This window comes from Sciurus vulgaris (genome assembly GCF_902686455.1).
Source record: "Sciurus vulgaris genome assembly, chromosome: 15".
Taxonomy (NCBI): Eukaryota; Metazoa; Chordata; class Mammalia; order Rodentia; family Sciuridae; genus Sciurus; species Sciurus vulgaris.
This window is the reverse complement of record NC_136476.1, coordinates 17,184,339-17,208,909: the sequence shown is the minus strand read 5'-3', so window position 1 is coordinate 17,208,909 and position 24,571 is coordinate 17,184,339. Positions and strand designations below refer to the sequence as shown.

Here is a 24,571-nt window from a genome sequence, read left to right as displayed (position 1 = left end):
GAGAATCCTGCTATTAATGTAAGATTGAGGGTGTAAAAACAAAACATCTAAAATTTTGTCAGGTTATTCTTCTTATGTGTAATATGACAAAAAGGAATTCATTCACATAGCTAGGTAAATGAAATACCTGCACCTTCTGTATTGTTATTTTTTAGCAGAATTCCATAGAAACCTATGCCCTGGAGTTTTGAGACATTTCCTGGAATTATTGCATTGATGATTTCCTACCTTTTGTTCTCTTCTTACTTTCTTGTACTCATTCTGTCTTTTTCTTTGAGTACCAGCCAACAGAGGGACCATATACTCTTATTTTTACTAACGTAAAATGCAGAGCAGACTCGCCTATTCCTCTAAGATTTGCTATTAAAATTACGTGTCATCACCCCATCCCTCTGTCTCCAGAGGCAACCACTGCACTTCATCTAGCTGATGTTTTTGCCCTCCGCGGTAGCAGATCTTTGAAGATGTGTCTCCAGGAACTATAGCTCCCAGGACTCGGGCTCCTGTGATAGCTCCTTCCATCCTGAATCTGGCTGGTTTTGCTGTTTGCAGTAGCCAATAGAAGGCAGCTGAAGTGACATGATGCCAGTTCCAGGCTGAAGCCTTAACAAGGACTGCCAGCTCCTGCTTTTGCTTCCTAAGCCTGTCACATTAGGTGTTCCTGCCTCCTCTTCTTCCAGGGGGTTTTCAAAACTTCACTTGCATCCTGTGTGGGGGCTCCTGTTTCTTGTGTCTCATATTTTCTGTTTTGTTTTGTTTCTTCTTTCATTCTGATGGAGCACATCCTAGAGTGGTTTATGGAGGAAATTGTTTCTGCTGAGAGTGATTTTTTGGTACTTCCTGCCTGGCAACTTTATTCTGCTTTCACAAGTGACTGGTAGATTAAGTTTAAAAGTCTGAATTTTAAATAAACGCTTTTCAGAACTTTTAAGGAATTGCAAATGGCATGATAACTTCCTGCATTGTTGTTTAGAAGTCTAAAGCAGTCAAGCTCTTGGTCCTTTGCATGTGACCTGTTTTTTCTCACTGGAAGCATGCTCTCTCTCTTTCTCTTTCTCTCTCTCCCTCTCTCTCTCTGTAATTTAAAGTTTTTTCCAATCTCCTGCTTGGGAGATAAAGAATCAATCAACTGCAGAGTACTGGGAACCAAATAGGGGAAATAAGAAGGGTCTTAGCATTCAATATGCCTTAAAATTTATTTAGTCTTTTCCCACAGTCTCTTTTCAGAACAGCGACCCAGCCCTCATTTAACACCTGGTTTCCCCTAGACCAGAAAATCTATTTTACTCCCTTCAGAGAATAACTTTTTTCTTTTTGATTGGAGACGACTGTGAAAAATAGGGAAGAAGACATGGCCACTTCTTAAAAAAGACAACAAATACTTCTGTATTTTTCCTCCCTTCTGTTTCCCCTGCTGAGTTTCTGGATGTCTCAATTTCTGGGTCTTTTGAAGTGTAAGTCAGCTTGATACCAGCTTGGTATCAGTTTTCTTCCTTCCTTCCTTCCTTCCTTCCTCCCTCCCTCCCTCCCTCCCTCCCTCCCTCCCTCCCTTCCTTCCTTCCTTCCTTCCTTCCTTCCTTCCTTCCTTTCTTTCTTTTGACTATTTTCCATCCTTTTATCTGCTTCTCATCTTCCAGGTCTAGAAAGGTAAATGTCACTTCTGATCACAGCCCATGGGCCACAGCCAAGTCACATAGTCCCAATTTCTCTGCAAAGGAGTCTGGGATATTTAACTTTTAATATGCAAGGAGAGAAATAAGGGCGCTGTACATGAAATACGTCTTCTGTCCTAATGCTTTTAATGAAGAACTCACACATTTGTTTTAGAGAAGTTGAGAGGAGAATAACAGTAAATCTTTGTTCAGTAGGTCATATTTATCTGGTAGTATGTGTGTACTTTGTCATGTCCCAGAAAAAGCTTAGTCATCAGTGATTGTCCAAAACATGTCAAAAATGTGACATTATTAATTATCAATATCTGGTCCTGGCCACAGATATTCAGAATGCAGAGTAAGGGTTCTAGACTCAGACAACCTGGGCTCATGCCAGACTCCATCAACTTTTAGCTGTATGACTTTGGCCAAGAATTTAGCTTCTCTGTGATTCAGTTTCTTCAACTGTAAGATGGGGTGGTACTGTAATAGTACCTGCCCCATTGTGGTAGTGTGAGGAATAACTTAGTTAATACTCCTAGACATAGTCAGTTCTATATTAGTTGTTATTGTTACATGCTAGTAACTATTGTTATCACCATTATTTTTATTATTAATGTAAACTATTCCTTTCAGATTTGTGCTGCTGCCAATCTGCATGATTATGTAATTAAGACCAGGCAATGGTTCATTTAACAAATGATGTTGACTCATATTCTCAAACAAGTCAAGAAAGAGAGTGCGATCCCACAGCCCTGCTGGGAAGCCTGTAGTGGTGTGTTCTGTACAAGCTGAGAGTTGCTCCAAGTCTTGGTGTCTCTTAACTTAGTGGGCAGACCTCTGAGCGCATAGAACTCTGTCCTCCTGCCAAATCAGAGGTACACACAAATCACCAAGTGAAAGGATGCTTAGTTTCTGTGTAACTAGGGACCAGAGATGACCATGCCTGTCATCAGAACTGGCTGCCTGGTGTAGGACAAGAATAATGGGCATGGATATCTACTGACCTGGGTTCCAGTTCTTTCTCTAGACAGCAGCAAAGGCCTCTCAGTTTCCTGGATTTCTTTGGCTCTACCCAGCTTTAAAATTCTACAAGGAGGCAATCTAGTGGACATAACCAGAACCTTGAAAATCTGCTAGGACTGGCCTAAGACCATATAGACTTGGGGTTCCCGGTGTCCATGCCCTGGCAAGCACATAAGTCTACATGCTGCACCTTTCCTGCTGTGGTTATGGTTCTGGAGCAAAGGGCCCATAGGCTCATCCTCTGAGGAGAGGCTCAGCCCAAACCCATTTTCTTGCTTACCACACAGATGAAAGGAGCTGAAGAAATCACTCTCGCCTATGAATTGCCACCCAGATTCTAGTTAGACAGGGACTATCTTTGCAAAAACACCTTGCAAAGTTCCCTAAAGTTGTTGGGCCTTGAGGGTGCCAAGCATTTGAGAACAGGGAGAAACTGTTCTATTTGAAAGGGGAAGAGAGTTTGTTTCATTCTTAAGGGGAAACAATGGAAAAGAAGCAAATAATAGAGGAGGAGTGGTATGTGTAGTGGGAGCCCGTGGGGTGATGTGACCCTGGGAAAGTCAGGGTGCAGGATCCATGAGAACCCCCTCTTGTGAAGCAGTCAAAGGGTGTCAGCATTGGAGATGCCTGCTGTTCAGGTGGAAGTTGTTCGCTTTGTTGAGAAGTAGGCCTCTTTCCTATCCTTATGTTTCTAGAAGAGGCTACTGTTCATCAAATGCTTTGTATAAGTAAATTGTTTTCCTTTTGAAACTGTGGTAGAGTTGAGTTTTACATTTTGACTTATGATGAGAAAAAGAAATGACACATGCAATCAGGAACCTGAGAACATAAGTCTGTCAGGAATTTGCAAAAATCCCCAGGAGGGTGCAGGACTTGCCCTGCTGTGTGCGGACGGTTGGCTTGAGAAGATGGAGTCCAACACTTACTGACATTTCAAGTGATGGGATAGGGAGGCTGCAGTTCAAATCTGGGTTGTTGATGTAACAGGCTAGTGATTGACATGGCTGGGATCAGCTTCACTTCTCTTGATAAATGATATTTATTAAATTTTTACCATTTGTCAGGAGTTTTGCTGTTTGCTGAGATACAAAGGCAAAAATGACATCAACCCTTTCCTCCAGAAACTTCCCAATTGGAAGGTGGGTTTGTAGCCAGAGTGGTCAGACCTTCTAGTTTCCCTGGACATTTTTGGCTTATTCTAGTTGTTCTGGTATAATTATTAATACTGCCCAGTTTCATGCCCAGGAAAGTGCCAGTTTGGAGATAAATTATTTGGTAACCATTCCACAGATTTATTGTGAAGATTAACTGATTAAAAATTCTGTGAAAAATGCTTTGTGAATTGTAAAGCATCATACAAATGAAAAGGATTAAAAGATTTAAGTTCCTTTATTGCTTTCTCCTTCGGAGGTGACCAAAATGTCTGAATTTGCTATCTATCTTGACCCCTGTTATTGTTCTGGGACTTGTTTGGATTTGCATGAAAATTAACTTTATCCGAAGGTGGCTTAGCATGTGTCCATCCATTTTCTAGCTTAAACTCCTTTCTTGTGTTCTATTTTGGATCCTTACATGAAGGCTAGAGTCTTCCCAGATTTTAAAAATTATTATTTTCATTATTTTCAAATTTATGTGTCCTTTCAAATTTAATTATAATTCTGATGGATTTTGGACATGGGGGATGTCCTGGTGCCCTAGGAATTTTTTAAGTCTATTTAGAAGGGAAAGGGTATGAGGATGCTAGTATTCAGTGTTTACCATAAAGAAGGCAGAATATCTGTTCTCAAAGAGCTTCCAACATAACCATCTTAGCTGCCCCTGTATGAACCCAGGGGAAAATGGTACCATTGGTTTCCCTCCTCACGCATAAGAGTTAAATAATGCAGGTACCTGCCCTCAGTCAGTAAAGGATTAGAATTTGAAAATGTGTCTCATCTGATTCCAAAGTCTGTGGGTTGTTCATTCATAAGTTGAGCACATATATATTGAATTCCCACTCTGTGCTGGGCATTGAGTACCTTGCTGTGAGCAAAACCAATGTGGTCCCTCATTTCCAGTTTGGCATCAGCATCATCTTTTCAGGCTATATTTATTAACTAGATTTTTTTCCAGGTACTATGTAAATGCTTTAGATTAAAATTGTCATGATGACTGTGTGAGAGCAATTATTGTCCTCAAATTTATGGATTGGGAGATGGATGCTCAGTGAGGTCAAGCAAATTTTCTAGGCAAAGGGAAGTAATGCTTTGAATATGACCATCATTGTCTTATAAGGTGTCACACACCTTTGGTTTTATGTCACACCATGGTAAGTGCCACACTGAGGGTAGTGGGGCCTGGGGTGGGAGAAGATGAGTGGGGAAGACTTTGATCTTAAGGGAAAAAGGTGGTAAATATGTGATTTCTTTTAAAATTTTTGGCAGAAATAACCAAATATAGACATTAAAACTATAAAAGGAAATAGTTATCATCATAATAAAGCACTATATAGTAAATAATGGTAATTAGTGACCTATTTAGGTCTACCTGATATAAACTTTTTAAATATGACTTGGGTAAGTGTGTGAACCCTGATTAGTATTCATGTGACCTAGTTCCTGATTTTGTCTACTGAATGAAGAATTTATTCTTGGAACACAGTAGTCATTGGAGCTGAATGGGGAATTTGTTCATGGAAGTTTTATTCTAGAACTTGATTTTGGGGTGCTTGCATTTGAGCAAATCTGATACTCTTCAGTATTTCTTTTAATATAACTGTAGAGATGTGGGTTTCTTCTACTTGCTTTTGGTCTTACCAACATATCTTCTTTCCCTCTTTTATGACTATAGAATCTCTGTGGGAACCCATGACTTTGACCATGGATGAGCTGACCGCATCACTCTTTCCATGGTTATAGGGATCCTCCCAACTCCCTTTCTACAGTGGTAAATTCAGGGGCGGGCACTGATTTATGGCAAGCAAATCCAAGTCCTCCCTGTGACCTTTATGTTGTAATTACCAGGAAAAATGCTTCCTTTTAATTGGTGTTTTTCCCAGCTGGTTGGGTGTGAGCCTGGCACTGCTGGTGGCTGCTTTGTCTGACATGTGTATGGGCTAATGTCTAAGGGATAGAGGACAAACCCTGACGACAGCAGTCCAGTCCTAGATCCCACTGGCCTGAACTCAGCTTACCCTTAGATTTTCGGGTCATGCAAACTTACAATTCCATTTATCTATCTTTGCTTGAGCTAGTTTAAATTGTGTCTCTGTTACTTGTTACTAAAAAATTCCCAAGTACTGCAATAGTTCACTGATAACAATTTAGAGAATAAAACAAGCACCAGATCACATTAGTATTTCTCATTATATCACCTGAAACTATGGTCGTCCTGGTTACCTCACTGAAACATTTTGCGTCATCTGGCATCTAAGGTTCTGGTATATGTCCTGAAAATTTTATGCATGTAGATGTTCAGATCTGTTAATTACTTGGGATCCTCTTGAAGCCCTAGTTGCAATGCCTGATATCTCTGTGGCATCAGAAACATGGGAAATCTTGGAATGTCCCGCCCCCCCAAAACCTCATGAAGACAGTGTAAAGAAAACTGAGTAGAAGTGAAAGAATTGGAATTTAAGCCCTGACTGTGCCACTGATTTGCAGAATGATCTTGGATAACTTTGATCTCAATTTCCTAGTCTGTAAAATGCATGGGGGTAGCAAAGTGAAAGTGGGTATTTTGGTTTCAGGGTAGCTTTGGGATGAGGACCTAAGAGCTAATTGCAGACGTTGGTTTTGGGGGGCTAATGCCTGGATTGCAATTCCTGATGACCAATTTACTCTGTGACACCTACACTGGTGATTTGAATAAAGGAGTAAAATGGACAACCAAGAAACAAGTGCATTTGTGGAAGATTGGTCTATAAGTTAAAGGACCCAAGGAAGACTAAAAGTAGCCTGACTGGAGAAGACTTAAAAAACACTGTTGGAAAAACTTTACATTATAATCCTCACTGAGTGGATTTAGTTTCTAGCTGAAATTTTTTCACATTTGAGCACAGTTTATTCCACAAGGGAATGGCGCACTTTCCTTTATGTCTAAAAATAGTTGGAAAATGTCATACATTTTGACCTTGTAGCTCACTTTTGGACAAAATTTTATCTCCTTCCATTTGTACAATATTTAAGAACTGTAGTAACTTTGCATCTCATGTAAGTGATAAAAGTGTCAACCTGGGTGTCCCTTTTTCTAGGATATCTAGTACTAGATTAAGAATATAATAACATTAGAAAGAGAGCAATCATGCATGACTACCCATTGGAAAGAGGGGTGGTGGCAAAGACTGTATAAATAATAAGAAAGAATTTTTGTTTTCAAGCACACCATAATGAATTCCTGTAAAACTTATTCACGAACTGTTTAAACAAGGTAAATTTAAGCCAGTGTTCCCAGTAACAATCCAGGATAAGTTAGTTGCTTATGAAATCTAACTTCCTTCCTTCCTCCCTTCCTCCCTCCCTCCCTCCCTCCCTCCCTCCCTCCCTTCTTTCCTTCCTTCCTTCCTTCCTTCCTTCCTTCCTTCCTTCCTTCCTTCCTTCCTTCCTTCCTTCCTTCCTTCCTTCCTTCCTCTTTCCTTTCTCTTTCTTTTGCCCCTGAATTTGTGGGCCAGTGATTAATTTCATAACTCCCTCTTTCTTCTAACTTCTGGTTTTCTCATAAATTTCTGATTTCTCAAAATTAAAAATTAGACTTTGCCAAGATTTCCCGTGCATTAGATAATTGAAAGTCCAACTAAACCCTGTTACATGCCCAAGAAATACACTTAGGAAGAATAATATAACAAACTTAAGAATTCAAAACTGATAGAAATTTGTATGCTCTTGGCCTCTGAAGAAATCAGCAAAAATATTGTGCTTGATATCCTTCGCAAATCAACTGGGTCAATATCTGAGAGCATTGAAAGGCTTTTGTGAAATAGAGTTGACACACCATAATCTTTTAATGGCATAAATTCCCATTAGCTCAACTGCTGCATAAGTAATGTTCATTATAGTGATTAGAAATGTTAATTTCTTAGAGCGATAATAATTTCCTTTCATCTTTTATGGTGGTGTTTTTTAAACTGCAGGATACGACCCATTAGTAGATCATGAAATCAATTTAGTGGGATACAATCAGCAGAATAGACTATATTAAAATAGAAAATATTAAATTTCACTGCATAATGTCCATGTAAATATTACTTCAAGTACTTAAATTTCAATTTTACAAGTGCATATGTGTAACTGCCTGGAGATGGCATGAAGTGTATTTCATATTGTATGTCATGCTCAAAATAGTTGGAAAACAATGATTCTTTAATAAAATAAGTGAATTCTAACACTCATCTAAAGGTGATGCCTAATTTGGAATCTCATAAATTGGTGAAAGGGAAAGAAATATTTTCATTTGAAGATGATGGTCACTTTCTTTTTACTGGTAATTAGACCACTTCCCTAATTGTTATGATTTTCTTTCAGAATCATAATGCGTTTCATTTTCTATAATGAAAGGGCTAGGAATATCTTGGTGGCATACCTATGTGAGGCTACATAGTTGGACTGCCTCTACCATTTACTGGCTAACTTGGGCATGTTTCTGAATTGCTCTGCGCTTCAATTTTCATATCTATAATCTTGTGATAAATTGGTAACTGAACTGTTGCAAAGAATAAATGAGGACTAGGGTTGTGGCTCGTGGTAGAGTGCTTGCCTAGCATGTGTGTGTGGGATGTGGGGCACTGGGTTTGATTCTCAGCACCACATATAAATAAATAAAATAAAGGTTCCATCAACAACTAAAAAATATTTAAAAAGAAAGAATAAATGAATTTATATATAGGATGCACCTAACACAGTTTGACAAATAAAGCAAATACTCAATAAATGTTAGTTATCAATATTATTGTGTTTTCTTATCTTTATGTAAGAATAGCAAATACGAGAGTTATTTGCTTTCAACTTTTATTTTTGTCTATGACCAAGGAAGAGTGGGGCCTAGAGTATATTTTGTGGCTCAGCCCATACATGGTTCCTAGCCCCTTAATCCTTCTGTCCAGTATTTATATTTTTTAGTTCATTGAAATGGAATGTTTTGGACCATAAGTTCTTGACTTGAGATACATAATACATTTTATAGGATTGTGTATCTCCTGAAATGTGATCACAATTTTGAATGAATGTGCATATGCCTTTGTGGAGTGTCCATAAGACTCATAGCCTCTATTGTCTAAGGGTTCATATGTGGTGTAGTGAAGAGTAAGATATACTCGGGCCTAATTGTAGGTTCGCTAATTAGCATTGTAACTTTAGCTAGTTACTTAACCTCTTGTAGCTTTATTTACCTCATCTATAAAATGGGGATTAAAAATATCTTCGATAGCACATAGTCGTTTCAATATTTAATGGTTTTAGGAGTTGTAAAAGTTTAGCACAGAGATTGCAACATGACAGGTCTTCAAGAAAATGTTAATAGTGGAAGAAGAGTAGTTGGATTGGAAAATCGAATGAAACGTAATTCTGAGGTTTAATTTTGGAATACTGAATCTATTGCTGAATCACTGAGTAATCTATAAATTTCTTTATTGAACAAAAATTGATTGAATGCTCAAGTGTTGGGGATTGTGCAAGGTGTTGAGAGTACAGTAATGCACAAGACACATTCTCTGCTCTCAAGGAGTTTTTAATCTAGGGAGGCTGCAAACAGTTAATGACCAGCCAGGTGATAAACACCACAGCAGGCACACTACAGCACTGAGGGAGGATAGAGGAGACATTTTTTCTTTTTTGTCATTATAACACTATATTTATAAAAATTAAACATAAAGACAACATATGGAGTGAGTATCCAATGATAGTTTGATGTGAAAAATGCATACCATGAAATCTACCATCTTAATAAACTTTGAAGTGTATAGTACAGCATTTTTTTTAAAATTATTTTTTGATTTCATTGTGCACAACACAAATGTACAACTTTCATTTCTCTGGTTGTACATGAAGTAGAATCACGCTGTTTGTGTAATCATACATGTAAATAGGGTAGTGATGTTTGTCTCATTCTATTTTATTTCCTTCCCCTGCTCCCTCCCCACCCCTCATTTTCCTCTGTACAATACATCCTTTGGAGGAGACATTTCTAATGAGAACCATCTCCAACATGGCTTTTGGTTTTGTTTAGTCCTGTGATTACAGTTTGAATTTTAGAACTGAGCAGTCACAACTTTGTTTTATTTATTTTAACACTGAAAAGTATTGGTCAAATGAATGTACTTATTAAGGCACATCAAGGATGGGATTTGATCTGCAGAATCTGGAGGAAACTGCTTGTCTCTGGGATATGTCTCCAAAGATGAGAACAGGTAGTGAGATGTCTGTAACATCGGGAATAGAGAATAGGACAAACCCACCTTATGAACTGAAATCCCACAGCCCAGAGTTTTCTATTTTTGCCTTAACCTACTGGGAGTTTAGAGTTGAATTTAATGCTTCCTTGAAACAGTATAGTAGCCTAATGTTTTTATGGTTTATTTCTTTCTTCTTTCCCCTTAATGATTTTTAATTTTTTAGTTTTAGTGTATATATTCAAATACACTCTCACACACACCATACACAGATGCCATAGTGAGTGTTTTTTGAAAATAGATATGGTAATAATAATTAGAAAATGACCTTGGATAACTGAGTCTTACACATTATTTCAAATTTTTTTCTTTATATATTTTTCTGATTCAATGGATATGACTTGGATCATAGTGTATTAAAATTGAGTCACACTGTAATGGGTCTATTCTCCCAGAATTTAATAGCAGTAACAGTGTCTTACAGGAGAGCTCCTCATGTTATCAATAACTGAATGTGTCAGGGAAGCATTTGGGATCATACCCACTAATAGGAGAAATAAGGTTGCTGTATTATTACATTTTAATTATTTTTGTACTCTATGGATGCAGAAACTCTTTTACCTTTGAGTAAAGCTGTCAGGATAGCTAAATCAATGTCCTGGTGTCCTTCTGATCCCATCCGAAAAACTGTAATCTGCAATATAAGACAAGATGATCATTAACAATTTATTTTTCCCCACAAGAGAAAGTAAATCAATAACAGCACAACTAAACAGAGACTATTTTAATATCTATAAAGTAGATTCTTAACCAGAGGGCAAGCACTAGGGCAAGCACTAGTGTTCTAGTGTTCAACTAGAACACTCTGCAATTCATTAAGATGGAGAAGCATTAGTAGCCTCCAAACAGTCACCTTAGATAATAGAATTGATTATGGTTACAAGAAGAGAAACCAGAGATCAAGTAAAATGTCCTCTTCTATCATTTCAGTGTTAAAATTAAGACTTGCAGGATTTACAAAAATGGGTAAACTATAATGTGAACTCTTGTTGAGAAAAATTTGTGGCTCAGTGGTAGAGGGCTTGCCTAGCATGTGTGAGGCACTGGGTTCAATTCTCAGCACCACATATAAATAAATGAAAAAAATAAAGGTCTATCAACCTCTAAAAATTTTTTAAAAAATAACTAGTTAGTGTGTCTTTTAGTAACTGGTTCCCAGTGCACAATCACTGCACTTATCCTCTGCAATTGCTACTCAAGAGTTTCAACATTGTGATGCCTCTGACCCTCCAGTCCTCTCAATGACTTTGAACCTCCTGTAGAGTAACTTGACATCCAGGCTGTAAGAAGTAGAAAATAGACAATCCAATAACATCTTTTTTTGGCAATCTAGGAGTGAAAGTTATTGTCTAGGGAAGAATAACAGGGAGGAGAGTGAAGAGATAGGAATGAAGAATTAATATTTGTGGGAACTTTGCTGGTGTGTGTGTGTGTGACAGAGAGATAAGAGAGATAGAGAGAGAGAGAGCACACTAGGAGACTTGTTCTAGAACAGGTGTTATTAATAACTGTTACCCCTATCATAAACTAACTAGTGGGAATAATCTCTACTTGTATGATGCTAAATAATTCCTCTTATAACCATAAAATTTCTGACATTAGAAGAAAATAATGAGAAATGTTATTTGTAGGCAGGCACTTACTGTGGGTCACTTAAAGGCCTGAGCCTGTTTCTGGGAGGGAACTTTAATGTGCACACAGGAAATACAACAGGCATCCATGTTGGGCGGCAAAAGATGAGCTTTTATCTTGTGTTTGGAATAATAAGTGAACCCTCTAACCCAAAGAGGTTGAGTGTGCCCCTTCCTTTGCCACTTTACAGGATGAAGATTATAGAGACAGAGTATTCAGGTTTGGGAGACAAAGAGAAGCAGTATTATAAGGCACAGGCAGCATTCTGAAGAAGTGTTCAATAGGAAAAGGCTCACTATGAAGGAAGGTTGGAGAACAAATGCCCCAGGAAAGAATAATGTTCATTAATGAGTCCCTGACACACAAGAGGGGTATCTTATCCTACCACCAACTGTAGGGCACAAAAACAATGTGGTTAAATATCACTAATTCCTAGCCCAAACCAGGCTATCAGATGATTTTGGAGCAAAACTTGGCATAACATTCTGCCTATGAAGAATTTGCATTACAAAGTAAGGTTAATTTTTCTCAAGGAATTTTTTGGTCATCTTCATAAAAATAAGCTCAGCAAGGAAAAGTGCAAAACTTTGTGGAAGAACAGGAAAGAGTAAGTAGAGGCATATACTAAGTTGGTTGATGAGAAAATATAATTAAAATGCTATTTCTCACTAAATGAATATAGAATTAATTATAATTTCAATAAATATTCCAAAAATATTTTCATGGTTTTTGATAGATTGATTCTAGAATTCATCTGGAAAGTTAAATTTCTTAGAATTAAAGGGAAAAAATCAAAAGTAAAGAGCAAGAATGTAGAATTTGTCTCACTAGTTATAATGTTTCTAAAACCACAGAATTTAAAATAGAGAGAAACAAGGGGAGGGAAGAAGATAACACTAGAACTTATCTCTTTTGTACCTGTTTATATACAAAGGTCAGAGCCTGGGATGAATATAAGGCAGAGATTGCAAGATGAAATGCCTTCATAGGTATTTGAACTAAAACATTTTAAAAATTAGAAAGAGATATACAAAATCTATCAGTGTGCTATGTTCGGATTATGGCTATAGTTACATCTCGGGTAATGACTGTCAATTGGAAGGGTGCCCCCTCTGTATTATATTTGTCCAGAAATCTGCTTTTGCATAATCATAGGTTTGGCTGAGGTGCCAGCCTGACCTCATTCTTCTGATGCCTGAACTTCACTGCATAAATAGAGATCACTTTTCAGATGGAGATTCTTCTGGGGCAGCAAATAGATGCATTTACCTTGACATATAAGATCATCAGGCTTTTTCCTAGGAGCACATGTAGATTTGAGGTTGGGGAAAGGAAGACACATAAATGTAGAGTTTCTAAGGGATTTCTCAGGGAAGGCACATGGATATGTGTGCCGCTATTTTTAAGGAGCTTGAAATGGGTTTTCAAATGCCAAGGTTTCAGAGATTTCCTGGAAAACTGATGTGGTGATAATGGTTGCCCACCTCTCATGCCCCATCCTGGCAAAGACCCAATGATCTGGGACTGATACTGGAGGGAATGAACATGCCTTAAGAAGAGGAAAAGGGAGTTAAGGGGTGCCTGGAGACCCCAAAGACAGAATTCATACAATTTCACCTTGATTGACCTGGGCTTTATGTCTTCTTTGCTGCTCCAAAACTTTTCATTTGAAATTAAAATGTTAAAAATTAATTGCACAATTTATATCTCTGTTTCGGGGAAAAAAGTCGTTGAGAAAACTAAAGTCATCTTCTCCTAATACCCCCAGTCTTGGTAGAGATGCCAAAAAATAAGGTATTCTTAAATCATTTTGGTAGTCAAAATAGTTTTAAAGTAGGATATCTTGATATAAAATTCCCTGGTTTTGGTGTAGCATTCTTTAATAACACTAAACTTTACTTGCTAACATTTTATTGAGGACCTTTGCAATGGTGTTTGTAAGTGAGGTTGGTCCAGGTCTCTAGTCTTGTCTGAATTGGTCTCAGAGACACAATAACCAATCAGCATGAGTTGGGAAGCTTTTTCTCTTTCCTTATACCCTAGAGAAATTTATGCGATGAAGGAAGATTTAGGAGGATATTTATAAAATGGGGTACTTTTAGGAACTGAAGGAATTATTATAATTGATCAATTTAGATTTCTGCCTCTCTTTGAGTCAATTTCGTATACTTTCCTAGATATTAAATTAAACATTTCATCTAGATTTTCATGTTCACTGGCATAGTGTTGTACATAGAATTCACTTACTATTTTTAAAATCTCCTCTATGTCTAGAATTATATGGCATTTAAAAATTCCTCTTTGTCACTAGATCAAAAGCAGGTCATTTCAAAGAATAGGCTCTTAAATTTATTCATCGATATTATTGATATACTCTTTTTTACTTTTATCATTTCTTCTATTTTTGCTTCTCTAGCTACTTTTATCCTGTGGTCTTAAGTTGACTTTTTAGTCAATTTATTCTTATTCCTTTTATGTCATTTTGTTTCAGGTGTCTTATCTTTTTTATAAAGCTTTATATTTATACATAGTAGTTGGGTTCAAACTCATACATGGATGGAATTTTATTTCAGTTCATGAGCCCCCCTGTTCCTCCCCTTTTCGGTTCCTTCCTCCCTCCCCTCTCCCATTCTCCTTCCTCTACTCTACTAGACTTCCTTGTGTTACTCTATTTATTTATACTTGATTGGTTCTTTTTACATATGCAAAAAGGTGAAATTCTCTGTGGTATATTTATATATGTACATAACATGATTTTTGAAGAATTCATTCTGCACTGCCTCCCCTTTCCCATCCCCCACATTTTTTGGGGGGGAGGTACTAGGGATTGAACCCAGGACCCTTAACCACTGAACCACATCCCTAGTCCTTTTTTATTTTGAGACTGGGTCTTGCTAAATTGCTTAGGGTCTCACTAAATTGCTGAGGCTGGCTTTGAGCTTGCCATCCTCCTGCCTCAGCCTCCCAAGTTGCTGCAATTACAGATGTGTTCTACCATGCCCGGCTCCTCTTACCCATCCCTGCATCTTATAAATAGCAGGACTAGACATTTTTTTTTTTTTTTCTAAAATCACATCAGAGCTACTCTCTCTTTCTTAATTGCCAACAAGAATCTAGTTATGTTTAACATTACTTTTTCGGGGGTCTTATATCTCTCATCTTATTTTGTTTTCTATACTTTCTCATCATTTCTCTTCTATATCTTTTCTTGCCTTTAAAATTGTTTTTTTTGAATAGGTAGTATATGTACATGGTAATAAAGAATCCTGAAAGTATAAAGAGATTGTGTTAAGCATTGAGTTCACCCTTCCTGTTTCTGCTTTCCAGCACCTTCATCAAAGGAAACAATGCTACCCAGTTTAGAGTTGATTTACATAGAGGATGCTTCTTTCTTTTACACAAGTGGTAGCAAGTTTTGCTCTCTATTCTATACTTTGCTTTTCTTAGACTATATCCTGAAGAACATTCCATTCAACCACCTAGAGGTGAGCATCATTATTTTTTGACTGGCTAAAGTTTCCTCATATGCATGTACCAAGATTTATTTAACCAGTCTTTTAGTGAGTATTTGGATTATTATCAATCTTTTGCCATTACAAACACTGTTCCAGTGAATATCCTTGTACACATGTCAGTGAGTATATCTGTGGAATGAAACTTGTATACATGGAATTTCTTGGCCCAGCTACTCTAAGGAAAGTTTTTAAATTCTTTTCTTTGATTTTGCCTCCAGAGTCCTCACCTTTTCCTTTCTTTTGTATATTTTGATTCTGTATGGAAATAACTTTTCATAATATGTACTTTCCTCCTATAGTGATTTAGAAACTGTAGTTTCTGCTTTTAACATTCCAGAAATTACTAAAAATCTTCTTATTTCCTATTATGGTAGGTGGGTGATATCTTTTTACCTGTCCTTCCATACTGAGCACTAATTGAAATTTATTTAAGAAATATATACATAATATATATATGTATAATGTTGTGTGTATATAAGACAGGTATGTATGCTCATTTTATAAAATCTTAGCCACATAAATTTAATAAAAAAATTAAATTATGTAGAGGCATTAATTTAACTATTTTATAGGTGATTTAGTATGGTCTGATTTTTTATTCACTCTATAATTGGTATTTTCAGCACGTACTCTAGAAGTAACTCTCATACTTGTTTGGCATGGTTGGTTATCTTATCAAAGCACTATGGGACACAGGGAGATTAATGTGTTCTTCCAGATCCAAAAGAAGAAATGTCAAAATGTTTTGTTACAAAAAGTTCCGTTGGATATCTTAGATCTTCCACTCTCTTATGGACAAATTACCTTAGCATGGTTGAAATTCTGATTCTCATATTGAAGGGAAGTGAAATTTTTTCACAATGACAACATTTCCTTGTTTTCTATCCCTTCAACCTATCTGCCAACCAACTTCTCTGCTTATGTTCTTCCTCTCATTTTGCATTCCCTTAAAAGAAAGGACTCTGTACAGAATTGACTCTTTGAACTCATGTATCGATTATCTCAGCTGTGCCTGGCATTGTTTAGGTGCTGAGCAAGGAGTCGTGAACCGTGCTGACCAACGCGTCTGCTTTCAGACTGTGAGAAGTGCCCTACAGCATTGCTTTCCCTGTGGCCTCCCTTCTCTCACTGGCACAGGCTTTGCTCAGTCAGTCGCAACTTCACTTCTGCAGTGCTTTTTTTTTTTTACCGCAGCAGTCTTGATTCTGGTCCTATCTCTCCCCTTTCCGTTTTATTCCCTATACCTCTGTTCATGCAATCTTCCTTATTAAAATTGCTTTAATGGCTACCATTCCCTGTGATATAAAGCTAGAAATTCTTAGCAGGGCATTCAAGGATTCCCTTCCAGCTCTCTCTGAAGTCTCTCTTGTCAGTTATACCTCATTGCCATGACCGTTGCTGCCACTGCCACTAACCAGCCGCAATTGTCTCACACACCTGATGCCCCCTGCACAGCTCAACTTGCTCCTTTCAGGGTCCTGATATTGTTTTAGCCTCTCTGCCTTTGTTCATTTGTTCCTTCTTCCTGGAATACCCTTCCCATTGCTTAGTGAGTTAACTGCATGCCTTTCACTCGACATAGGCCATTTTAAAAAGCCCTTCTATTCAACTAGCACGGAACACTCACTTTTTCTTTTTTGCACCTACTATGCTTGAAGGCTTGCTAGGACACCAATTCCAACACTTCATTGCTCCTATTTGCACACATTTCTTTGTATTAAAGATAGGTTCATTTTCAGGCAAGAGCCCAGTCTTTGCTGGGGCATTTGTTGAGTGGATGAATTTATCACCAAATGTTTGTGCTTAAGAGACTGGTTTAAAAAAAATAAAAATTTTAAAGTAGAATGTTCCACTCAAGAATGATAACAAAAGTAAATGAATGGGTATGTTAGGACTAGACCAAGAGTTTGTTACAAGTGAATCAATTTTAGCACCAGTCTATTGAAGCCTGTGTTATTGGTGAGGGTTTAAACTCTTAGTCAAGCATTATGTGAAAGAAACTGGGCTGCCTGACTTATAGACATTATTTACTGAGATTTAGTATGAATCTGATGGGAAGTGAAATTTTTCGAGATATTGGCAGCATCAAATAATCCAAAAGAATGTTTCACTAAGATATTTGAAACTTTCATTCTACATAGATTAAGCAATAGTAGAGAAAAAGACTCAAAACAAGCATATATTACAGAAAAATGAAATAGAAGCATGGAAATAATTTTGAGGAAGGAATTTAAGATTTGGAGACATTTTGTTCATTTCCTGGGAAACAAATAAGCAGGCTCACTACATAAATAACAGAATGGAGTTTGTGTCTGAATTAATCATGAACTTTCCATTTCTAAAACCAGGAGGTCTTATGGTTGAACAAGATGAGGGTATGAAAAAACATATTGGGAAATTAAACTGATTCACTTTCGAAGTGTCTATTAATTAGTTTAATTTGTGATTTATATTTATGTCACAGTAAGCAATGAATCTGTGAAAACGGATATGGAGGTTAGTAGAGCTTTTAAAAATGAAAATAACCATGATATTAGACTGAAAAACATCTATAAGCTGAAAGGACACTTTGGCTCAATCTATTAGGAACAGAAAGGAACATTCCACAATCATTTCATGCTGTGTTAGATTTTTTAGAGATGATATCTGAGTTTGACAAATGGTTTGTAATATACCTGAGAATTTTAGAGAAATACTATAACCATGCCATAGATAATCAGCACAGTAAGTTCTTATTAATTATCTAGGAATTTAGAAAAGTCCACTATAATCATGTTTTTCAACACAACTAAGAACAATAAAAATGCTACATCTAGAGTTTCCATTAGAAACAACATTTCTGAAATGTTTCCTAGTTTCCTGTTCAATTTCTTAATAAAATCTGGAGCTGTTTGCCCAGGACAGGAGCAGGGAGAGAAGGAGAGAATCAGACTTGCTAAATGATTTGGTCACCACGATGGAATGATTTTAACTACCAGGTTACCTGACATTTCCCTGATGAATCATTAATATTTGAAATAACATGAAATAACATGAAATGATTAAATGATTAATAGAAAATATAAAAATCTACATTCAACAAGATATGGAATCATATATGACTGTTGAGGGATCCAACAGGGATACTGTTTGACAATAAAAGGACTTTTGGCAGATACTATGTTCAGTTTTCTGTTTGGCATAATCAAAGGTGACTTGGTACAGGCAAGAAAACAATGTAATTTGTTAAGTAGAACACTGTGCACCAAAATATACTCTTATTTGACTTCCAACCTTTGGAAAAAAATGAACTTTCTCTGGTTGACAATTTTTCTTTGCTTCCTTTCTTCAGTGCTGGGAATTGAACTCAGGGCCCCACCCATTTTAGGCAAGTGCTCTACCACTGAGCCACATCTGCAGCCTGGCTAGCAAAATTCTTAAAGTTATCATTTTACCAATGGCACTAACTTCTAGAAATTGACATGCTGATTTATGTAGAAGAAGGAAGGAAATCAGAGGAAATGCAAGCATACCTGCAACTGAGCAATCACAAGAGCATTGTAGAGAGATGTGCAAAATTCTTATTGGAAAATTAGTATCATTTACTTCAATTATTTGTTATCAATTCTAGTCATCCTTAGTATCTCCATAGGGGATTTGTTCGAGCATCCCCTGTGGATACCAGAGGAGACTCAAATATCTTACATAAAATGTTGTAGTAATTGCAACCCCTGCATCCTTCTGTATACTTTAAATCATCTCAAAATTACCTATACTTAAATGTTGTTGTACTGTATTGTTTAGGAAATTATGACAGGAAAAAATGTCTGTACATGTTCAGTGCAGATGCAATTTTGTTTTCAAATGTTTTCCATCTCTGGTTTGTTGAAGTTGTGGGTGGAACCTGTAGATTTGAAGGAATGACTATACTGACTCTCCATGTAATATTTTTGAAGTAGTCTCATAATAAGCTCATGCTGAACTGGGTGATAAAAAGGGTTGCTATGGAGATAGAAGATAGAAACTGGGTGAAATGAATATAATTCCAGTATGTCCTAAAAGACTTTCATTTGTAAATACATTAGATAGAATAGATGATAATTTGACCTTTAAAATGTTACTTTATTATGTAATAGACTTGCCAGTTTATTTTCAAGTTTCCTTCCTTCTGCCGTAAGTACACAACTCAATTTAGATTACTTTTAGTAATAGACTGTCTTAGAGAGTTAAGTACACTGTCATTACGATTCAACTCTGTGCTCTCAGAGGACCCTCATGGATGAACAACTTGGGCATTAATGAAGAGTGCCAGAGAATAGTAAGGGTTTGCTTTAGACTCTGATCCTTTATTCCTTTTCCCGCTCTTTTCTTCCGCTATAACTTTTTTTTTTTCTTTTTCCTTTTTTTTTGTACCAGGGATTGAACGGGGGTACTTAATCACTGAGCCACATCCCCAGTTTTTTTTTTTTTTTTTTTTTTGTATTTTATTAGAGACAGGGTTTCACTAAGTTGCTGAAACTGGTTTTGAACTCGTGATCCTCCTGCCTCAGCATCCTGAGTCACTGGGATTACAGGTGTGCACCACTGCACCTGGCTTCCCACTATAATTTTGAAACACCAGAATTTGTTTCTCCCTCCAGGAAATGCATTTCATAGGCTAGAGATCTACTGGTTTAAACACAACAAAAACTGTTTCCTTATTATAAAGGAAACTCATGCTTGTCATTAAAAATTATAAGAAATTTAGAAAAAGAAATGAAAATTAATTTGCAACATCCCAAGTCCTATTCAAAGATGATAACGGATGATATTTTGGATACTTTCTTTAAGGCTTACCCATCCTCTCTCCCTCCCTTCTTTCCTTCCCTTCTTTTTTTCTTGTATGCAGAGTATACATACATGGAGCAGAAGGGAGAGCATACTTTAAACATTATTTTTCATTCTCATTTTCTTTTCTATTCACTTTATGTTTTTATATTATTGAGAGCTTTTCAAAAACATCATTTTAATATTTGCAGAATATTTTATCTAATAGATGTATTATGGCGTGTTTAATCAATAATGCCACTCACATGATTTCTAAAATGTTTGATGCAAATAACAAAGTGATGGATATTGTTGTGTATGAATCCTGTTCTATATTTAGTAGTTGGTCCTTGGGATAAATTCCTAGAAATTTAAAGCTTTTGTCATAAATTGCTCCATAGATAGAAATGAGTATTGTAGCACATAAAAGTGAGTGGAAGTGAAAGAAAGTCTGTGCTGTCCTTGAACCAGATTTGCTGTGATAGCACTCCAACTCCATTAATGACAGCCCTGGGGAGAGCTGACAACTCTATAATGATACTGGAAACACAGACACAGGCCGATGTGGAGCAGGAAACCCATATACCTGGAGGCAGAGGAGCTATGTGCAGAATTGGTTCCGGTCTCTCCCTCTCTTCACTACTGCCAACTCCCCGGATGAGCTTAAGCTCTTGTTTCTTGGGAAAGGGGTCTTGGAAAACAGATTGCCCTCATCACTCTCTTTCAGTTTTACATTCTTGATTTTTTTTTCTTTATCCTAAGTCCAAGGGAAATGCTGCCTTATATAACTGGACATGTGCAAATGGAATTATGCAGTAACATGAGGTTTAGGAACTATTTTTTAATCACTTAAGTCATATCACAGAGAAGAAATTTTAAAATACGGGTCAGTAACTGAAATAAGGCTTCCTGGATCCATGATTGACATATTGAAAGAGCATTTTGTGACCCTAGGGTGACATGTAGGGCAGACAGAAAAAATCTGCCCAGCTAATTTTGTGATGAGGGCAAAAAACAGGAAGTGGCTAAAACTCTTCATGTAGTAATTCAATGGGGAATTTCACTGGGGCCCTCTTGGGGGTTGAAATGAGATGACAACCTGTCATCTACTATCTCCTGCTTTCAGCTCTTTTCCTGACAATTGAGTTACCTCTTTCATTTATTATATAACTGTGTGTAATGTACCTCACTGGATGCCAATGTGACAGATGCCACAGGTCCAGCAGTAGCACTCCCAGAAGTTCCTTTATAGATCTTAGGGCCTTGGCTGGCAGAAGCAAGAATATTTGTTACTTACCATCTTTTCAGCCATCCAGATGGATGAAAATTCAATTTCATCAAGGTAATATTTCCCATCTCAGGAAGAATATTACTAAGCTCATGTGCATTCTTCCACATATTTTAAAAAATGAATAGACATCTCTCTGAGGAGTAATACTCAGGACCACAGATGGTACTTCTAGGCCAACACCATATGTGCTTCTTATTGGGTTGTAAAATTTTTCTTTGCTTTTTTTGGTAGTTTTTCTCATCATCACAAGATAGAATTATGCATCTTTTTTTTTCTTTTTACTTCCCTGTCATATTTATCAGGACATCACATATTTCTGTAGCCCAAGCACTTCTTTGCAAAACTATCACCAGGGGAGAGATTGTCAGGAAGGCATCAAGAAGTGCTATAGACAGAAGCTTTCTCACTTCCCTACTTAAGCCAGTCTGATTCACCCTGTGACAATGTTATTGACAGTTTCCAAGGTTGATAGACTTGATGCCCTTGGAGTATCTCTCTGGAAACCTGATTGCCCAAGAGGTCACTTCACCTGTTACTGGGCAAACTCATTCTTCTGGAATTTGAACAGGGCAACCTTGAGACGGAACCAGTGAGAGAAATCTTGGAGGACATAAGGAGAATAATAATTTGGATGTCCTTATCAGCTTAGGAAAAGACACATTTTATTTCTCCTTCCCTTCCTGCCCAACAAAGAGGAACATCAGAGACAAATATCTTTTTTGATTTTTGGTGGTGTTGGGGAGTGAACCCAAGGCCTCGTGCATGTGAGGCAAGCACTCTACCAACTGAGCTGTATCCCCATCCTGAGACAAATATCTGGTCATATAAGCTGTCCGAGGGCAGGGGCGCTGCTTTTCTCCAGCTTGGCTTTCAGCATCTTGCCTGGCGTAGCAGTGGAAGAGAACTGCTTAAATAACACTTACTTCAGAACCTGGGAGAAATTCTGCTACGGAGGGTGGGGCAAGATGCCTGGGAAAGGAAAGCCCATTTCCGCCTGTGTCCCTGCTGTCAGCCTCCTGCCTTTTCTTTATATGGCTGCTGGGATAAAACTAGTTTATTATGGCAGATGACATGTTGAAAGGCTCTTGGCCTAATGCTCTCAGGTCTCAGAATCTTGGTTTTTTAAGTTTGGCTAAGTGGTAATTGGGACTCTTTTTAGCTCTAGAAGCCATACTTTTTCTTTCTTTGTGCTCAGAAAGGCAGAAAATCAGCATTAGGGCATGAAACAGGTGCGGCCTCCTACCTGACACATTAACCCTTCAACAACATTATAAGAAGGGATTTTGACTTTGATAGGCAGCCCATATAAAAAACTTCCATTTGCTGTGTTGTGTAGTCAGTTCATTAGCTTAGAGAAAATTACTATTTAAAAATATTCCCTTTTTATAGTCCTGGATGGTGGCACAATAGTCTCTGTGCTATGTCATAAAAAGCACATTGTTGATGGTTAGTCTACTATAGACCCTGCTCTTATGCCTATGAAGTTAGTTAAGTAGCACATGACAATTCTTCCCCTGTTCAGGAAAACCAGTCATTGTCATACTAACTCATTAGTGGCCATGGCCCAGGGCTCTCTACTACAAACACTGGCATGCAAATAACCAAGTTTCTGGACCAGTCCCCATGCCCCTTCTGACAACTGAACACATTTTATGCTCTGGCTTGGACAGAAGAGACTATGGTTAGAATATGCACTTTGGAATTACACTCAGAAGGGAATCATGCCAGTTACTAGATGTATAATCTTAGGCTACCACTGTATCTGTCTGAACTTTGGTTTCTTTCTACATGAAATAGACATAGCTCTTTGTCCCTGAATTTTCACAATGTTTTGTGTGGGATCACCTTCTAAAATTAGTTTCGAGTGACAGGTATGGTGGGTTAGTCATTGTTAATTTCCTTCCTATTTGCTGTCCCGGGTATGCTCCCTGGATGTGTTCTCTCCCATAATGGTGGATTTGTCCTGTCTCATCCCTGAAACTCTGCCTGGATTCAGTTCCTTGTCCTCTGAGGCATAATTCAAGTATCATCTGCAGTAAGCCCACCTTGGTGCCTAGCTGTGCTTTCTTGGAATTATGGAATTACACACCTATTCCAGCACAAATGATGTTGACATTGGTGAGAATATTACTAATGGTTGTTTATTGTGTACTTACAATGTACCAAACACAATGCATGAGGTTCACAATCATGACTTCAAGCAACCTCACAAGTTCCTATCACGCATTACTGTTATTACTCCCATTTTACAGCTGATGACCTTGAGGTAGAAGATATTAGGTACCATATGGAAGGTCATACAGTTAGAAAAGTCTGAGATGCATTGGAATCTAGACAGCCTGACTTGATGACATGTTCTCCTGTTTGTTTGTCTGCCTTCCTTTAGCCTTGGATTCCTTGGGGGACAAGATACATCTTCTAGCTCAACATTTCCATGGTTTAGTGGTGTTTTGGCATAATGTGGGTGCTCAATGAATATTTGTGGAATGAATCCTCTATTCCCAGTCCAAATCTGACCTGTAACTTTCAGATGGAGAATATATCAAAATGAACAGTCCTGATTGGATTCAGGTAGGACTGACCAGAGTCTTGAAGGCCAGTGTTTGGGTTATGATGGCATGTGTATCTCTATATTTTTTCCCATACAGAGACCAATCAGGTTTCTTCCTGCTATCCCCGATCTTACCAGTAAATACAGAATAGGCTTAATGACACATTCTAGGGGCATTCAAATCCCAAGGGGTTAGGATTCACTTCGCTTGCAGCCTTACAAGTTAATCATAAGCCAAAATGTCATGACTGTTCAGTCAGATTGTCTCATGTGGTCATAAGAAATAGTTTTGAAATAAACTCCTAGCCTGAGAGGTAGAAAAGAAATAAAGCCTTCCAGACTGCCTTGTGAATGTGTGCAAAAACCCACATTTGAAGGACATGCTGGGCCATTTCCAGGACATTGTGAAGTTTGTGTCAGACTCAAGATAATTCCAAATTGTTTGTTTGAATTAATACACTTGAAAGATTTGTAAATGAAGCTATGAGATTATATTTTAGTATGATGTTATTGTCTTAAACAAAGACAAATAAAGGAGAGTAAATAAAGGAGAAAATCACAAAGTCCATTTATTGGAAATCATATCCGCCCAGACCCTCCCCTTGCCTTTTAAGTTTGTGTACCAGCCAGGGATTGCTCTCCTGTCCTTGTTCCTGTGTGTCTGGCCTCAGTCCCATGGGAAGAGACACTCTCTTGTTT

General features: G+C 37.6%; 1 protein-coding gene across 18 annotated transcripts in view; it reads right to left on the bottom strand.

Moving 5' to 3' along the window:
• TRPM3 (transient receptor potential cation channel subfamily M member 3) overlaps positions 1-24,571 on the bottom strand; it is a gene marked incomplete at its 3' end in the record, with an annotated part of 506,455 nt that overhangs the window by 112,444 nt on the left and 369,440 nt on the right. For all 18 annotated transcript variants that reach the window (XM_079111999.1, XM_079112011.1, XM_079112015.1 and 15 more), the window contains one exon: positions 10,660-10,732. In XM_079111999.1, coding sequence (XP_078968125.1) covers positions 10,660-10,732 — 73 coding nt within the window. The remainder of the gene's footprint in view (positions 1-10,659; positions 10,733-24,571) is intronic.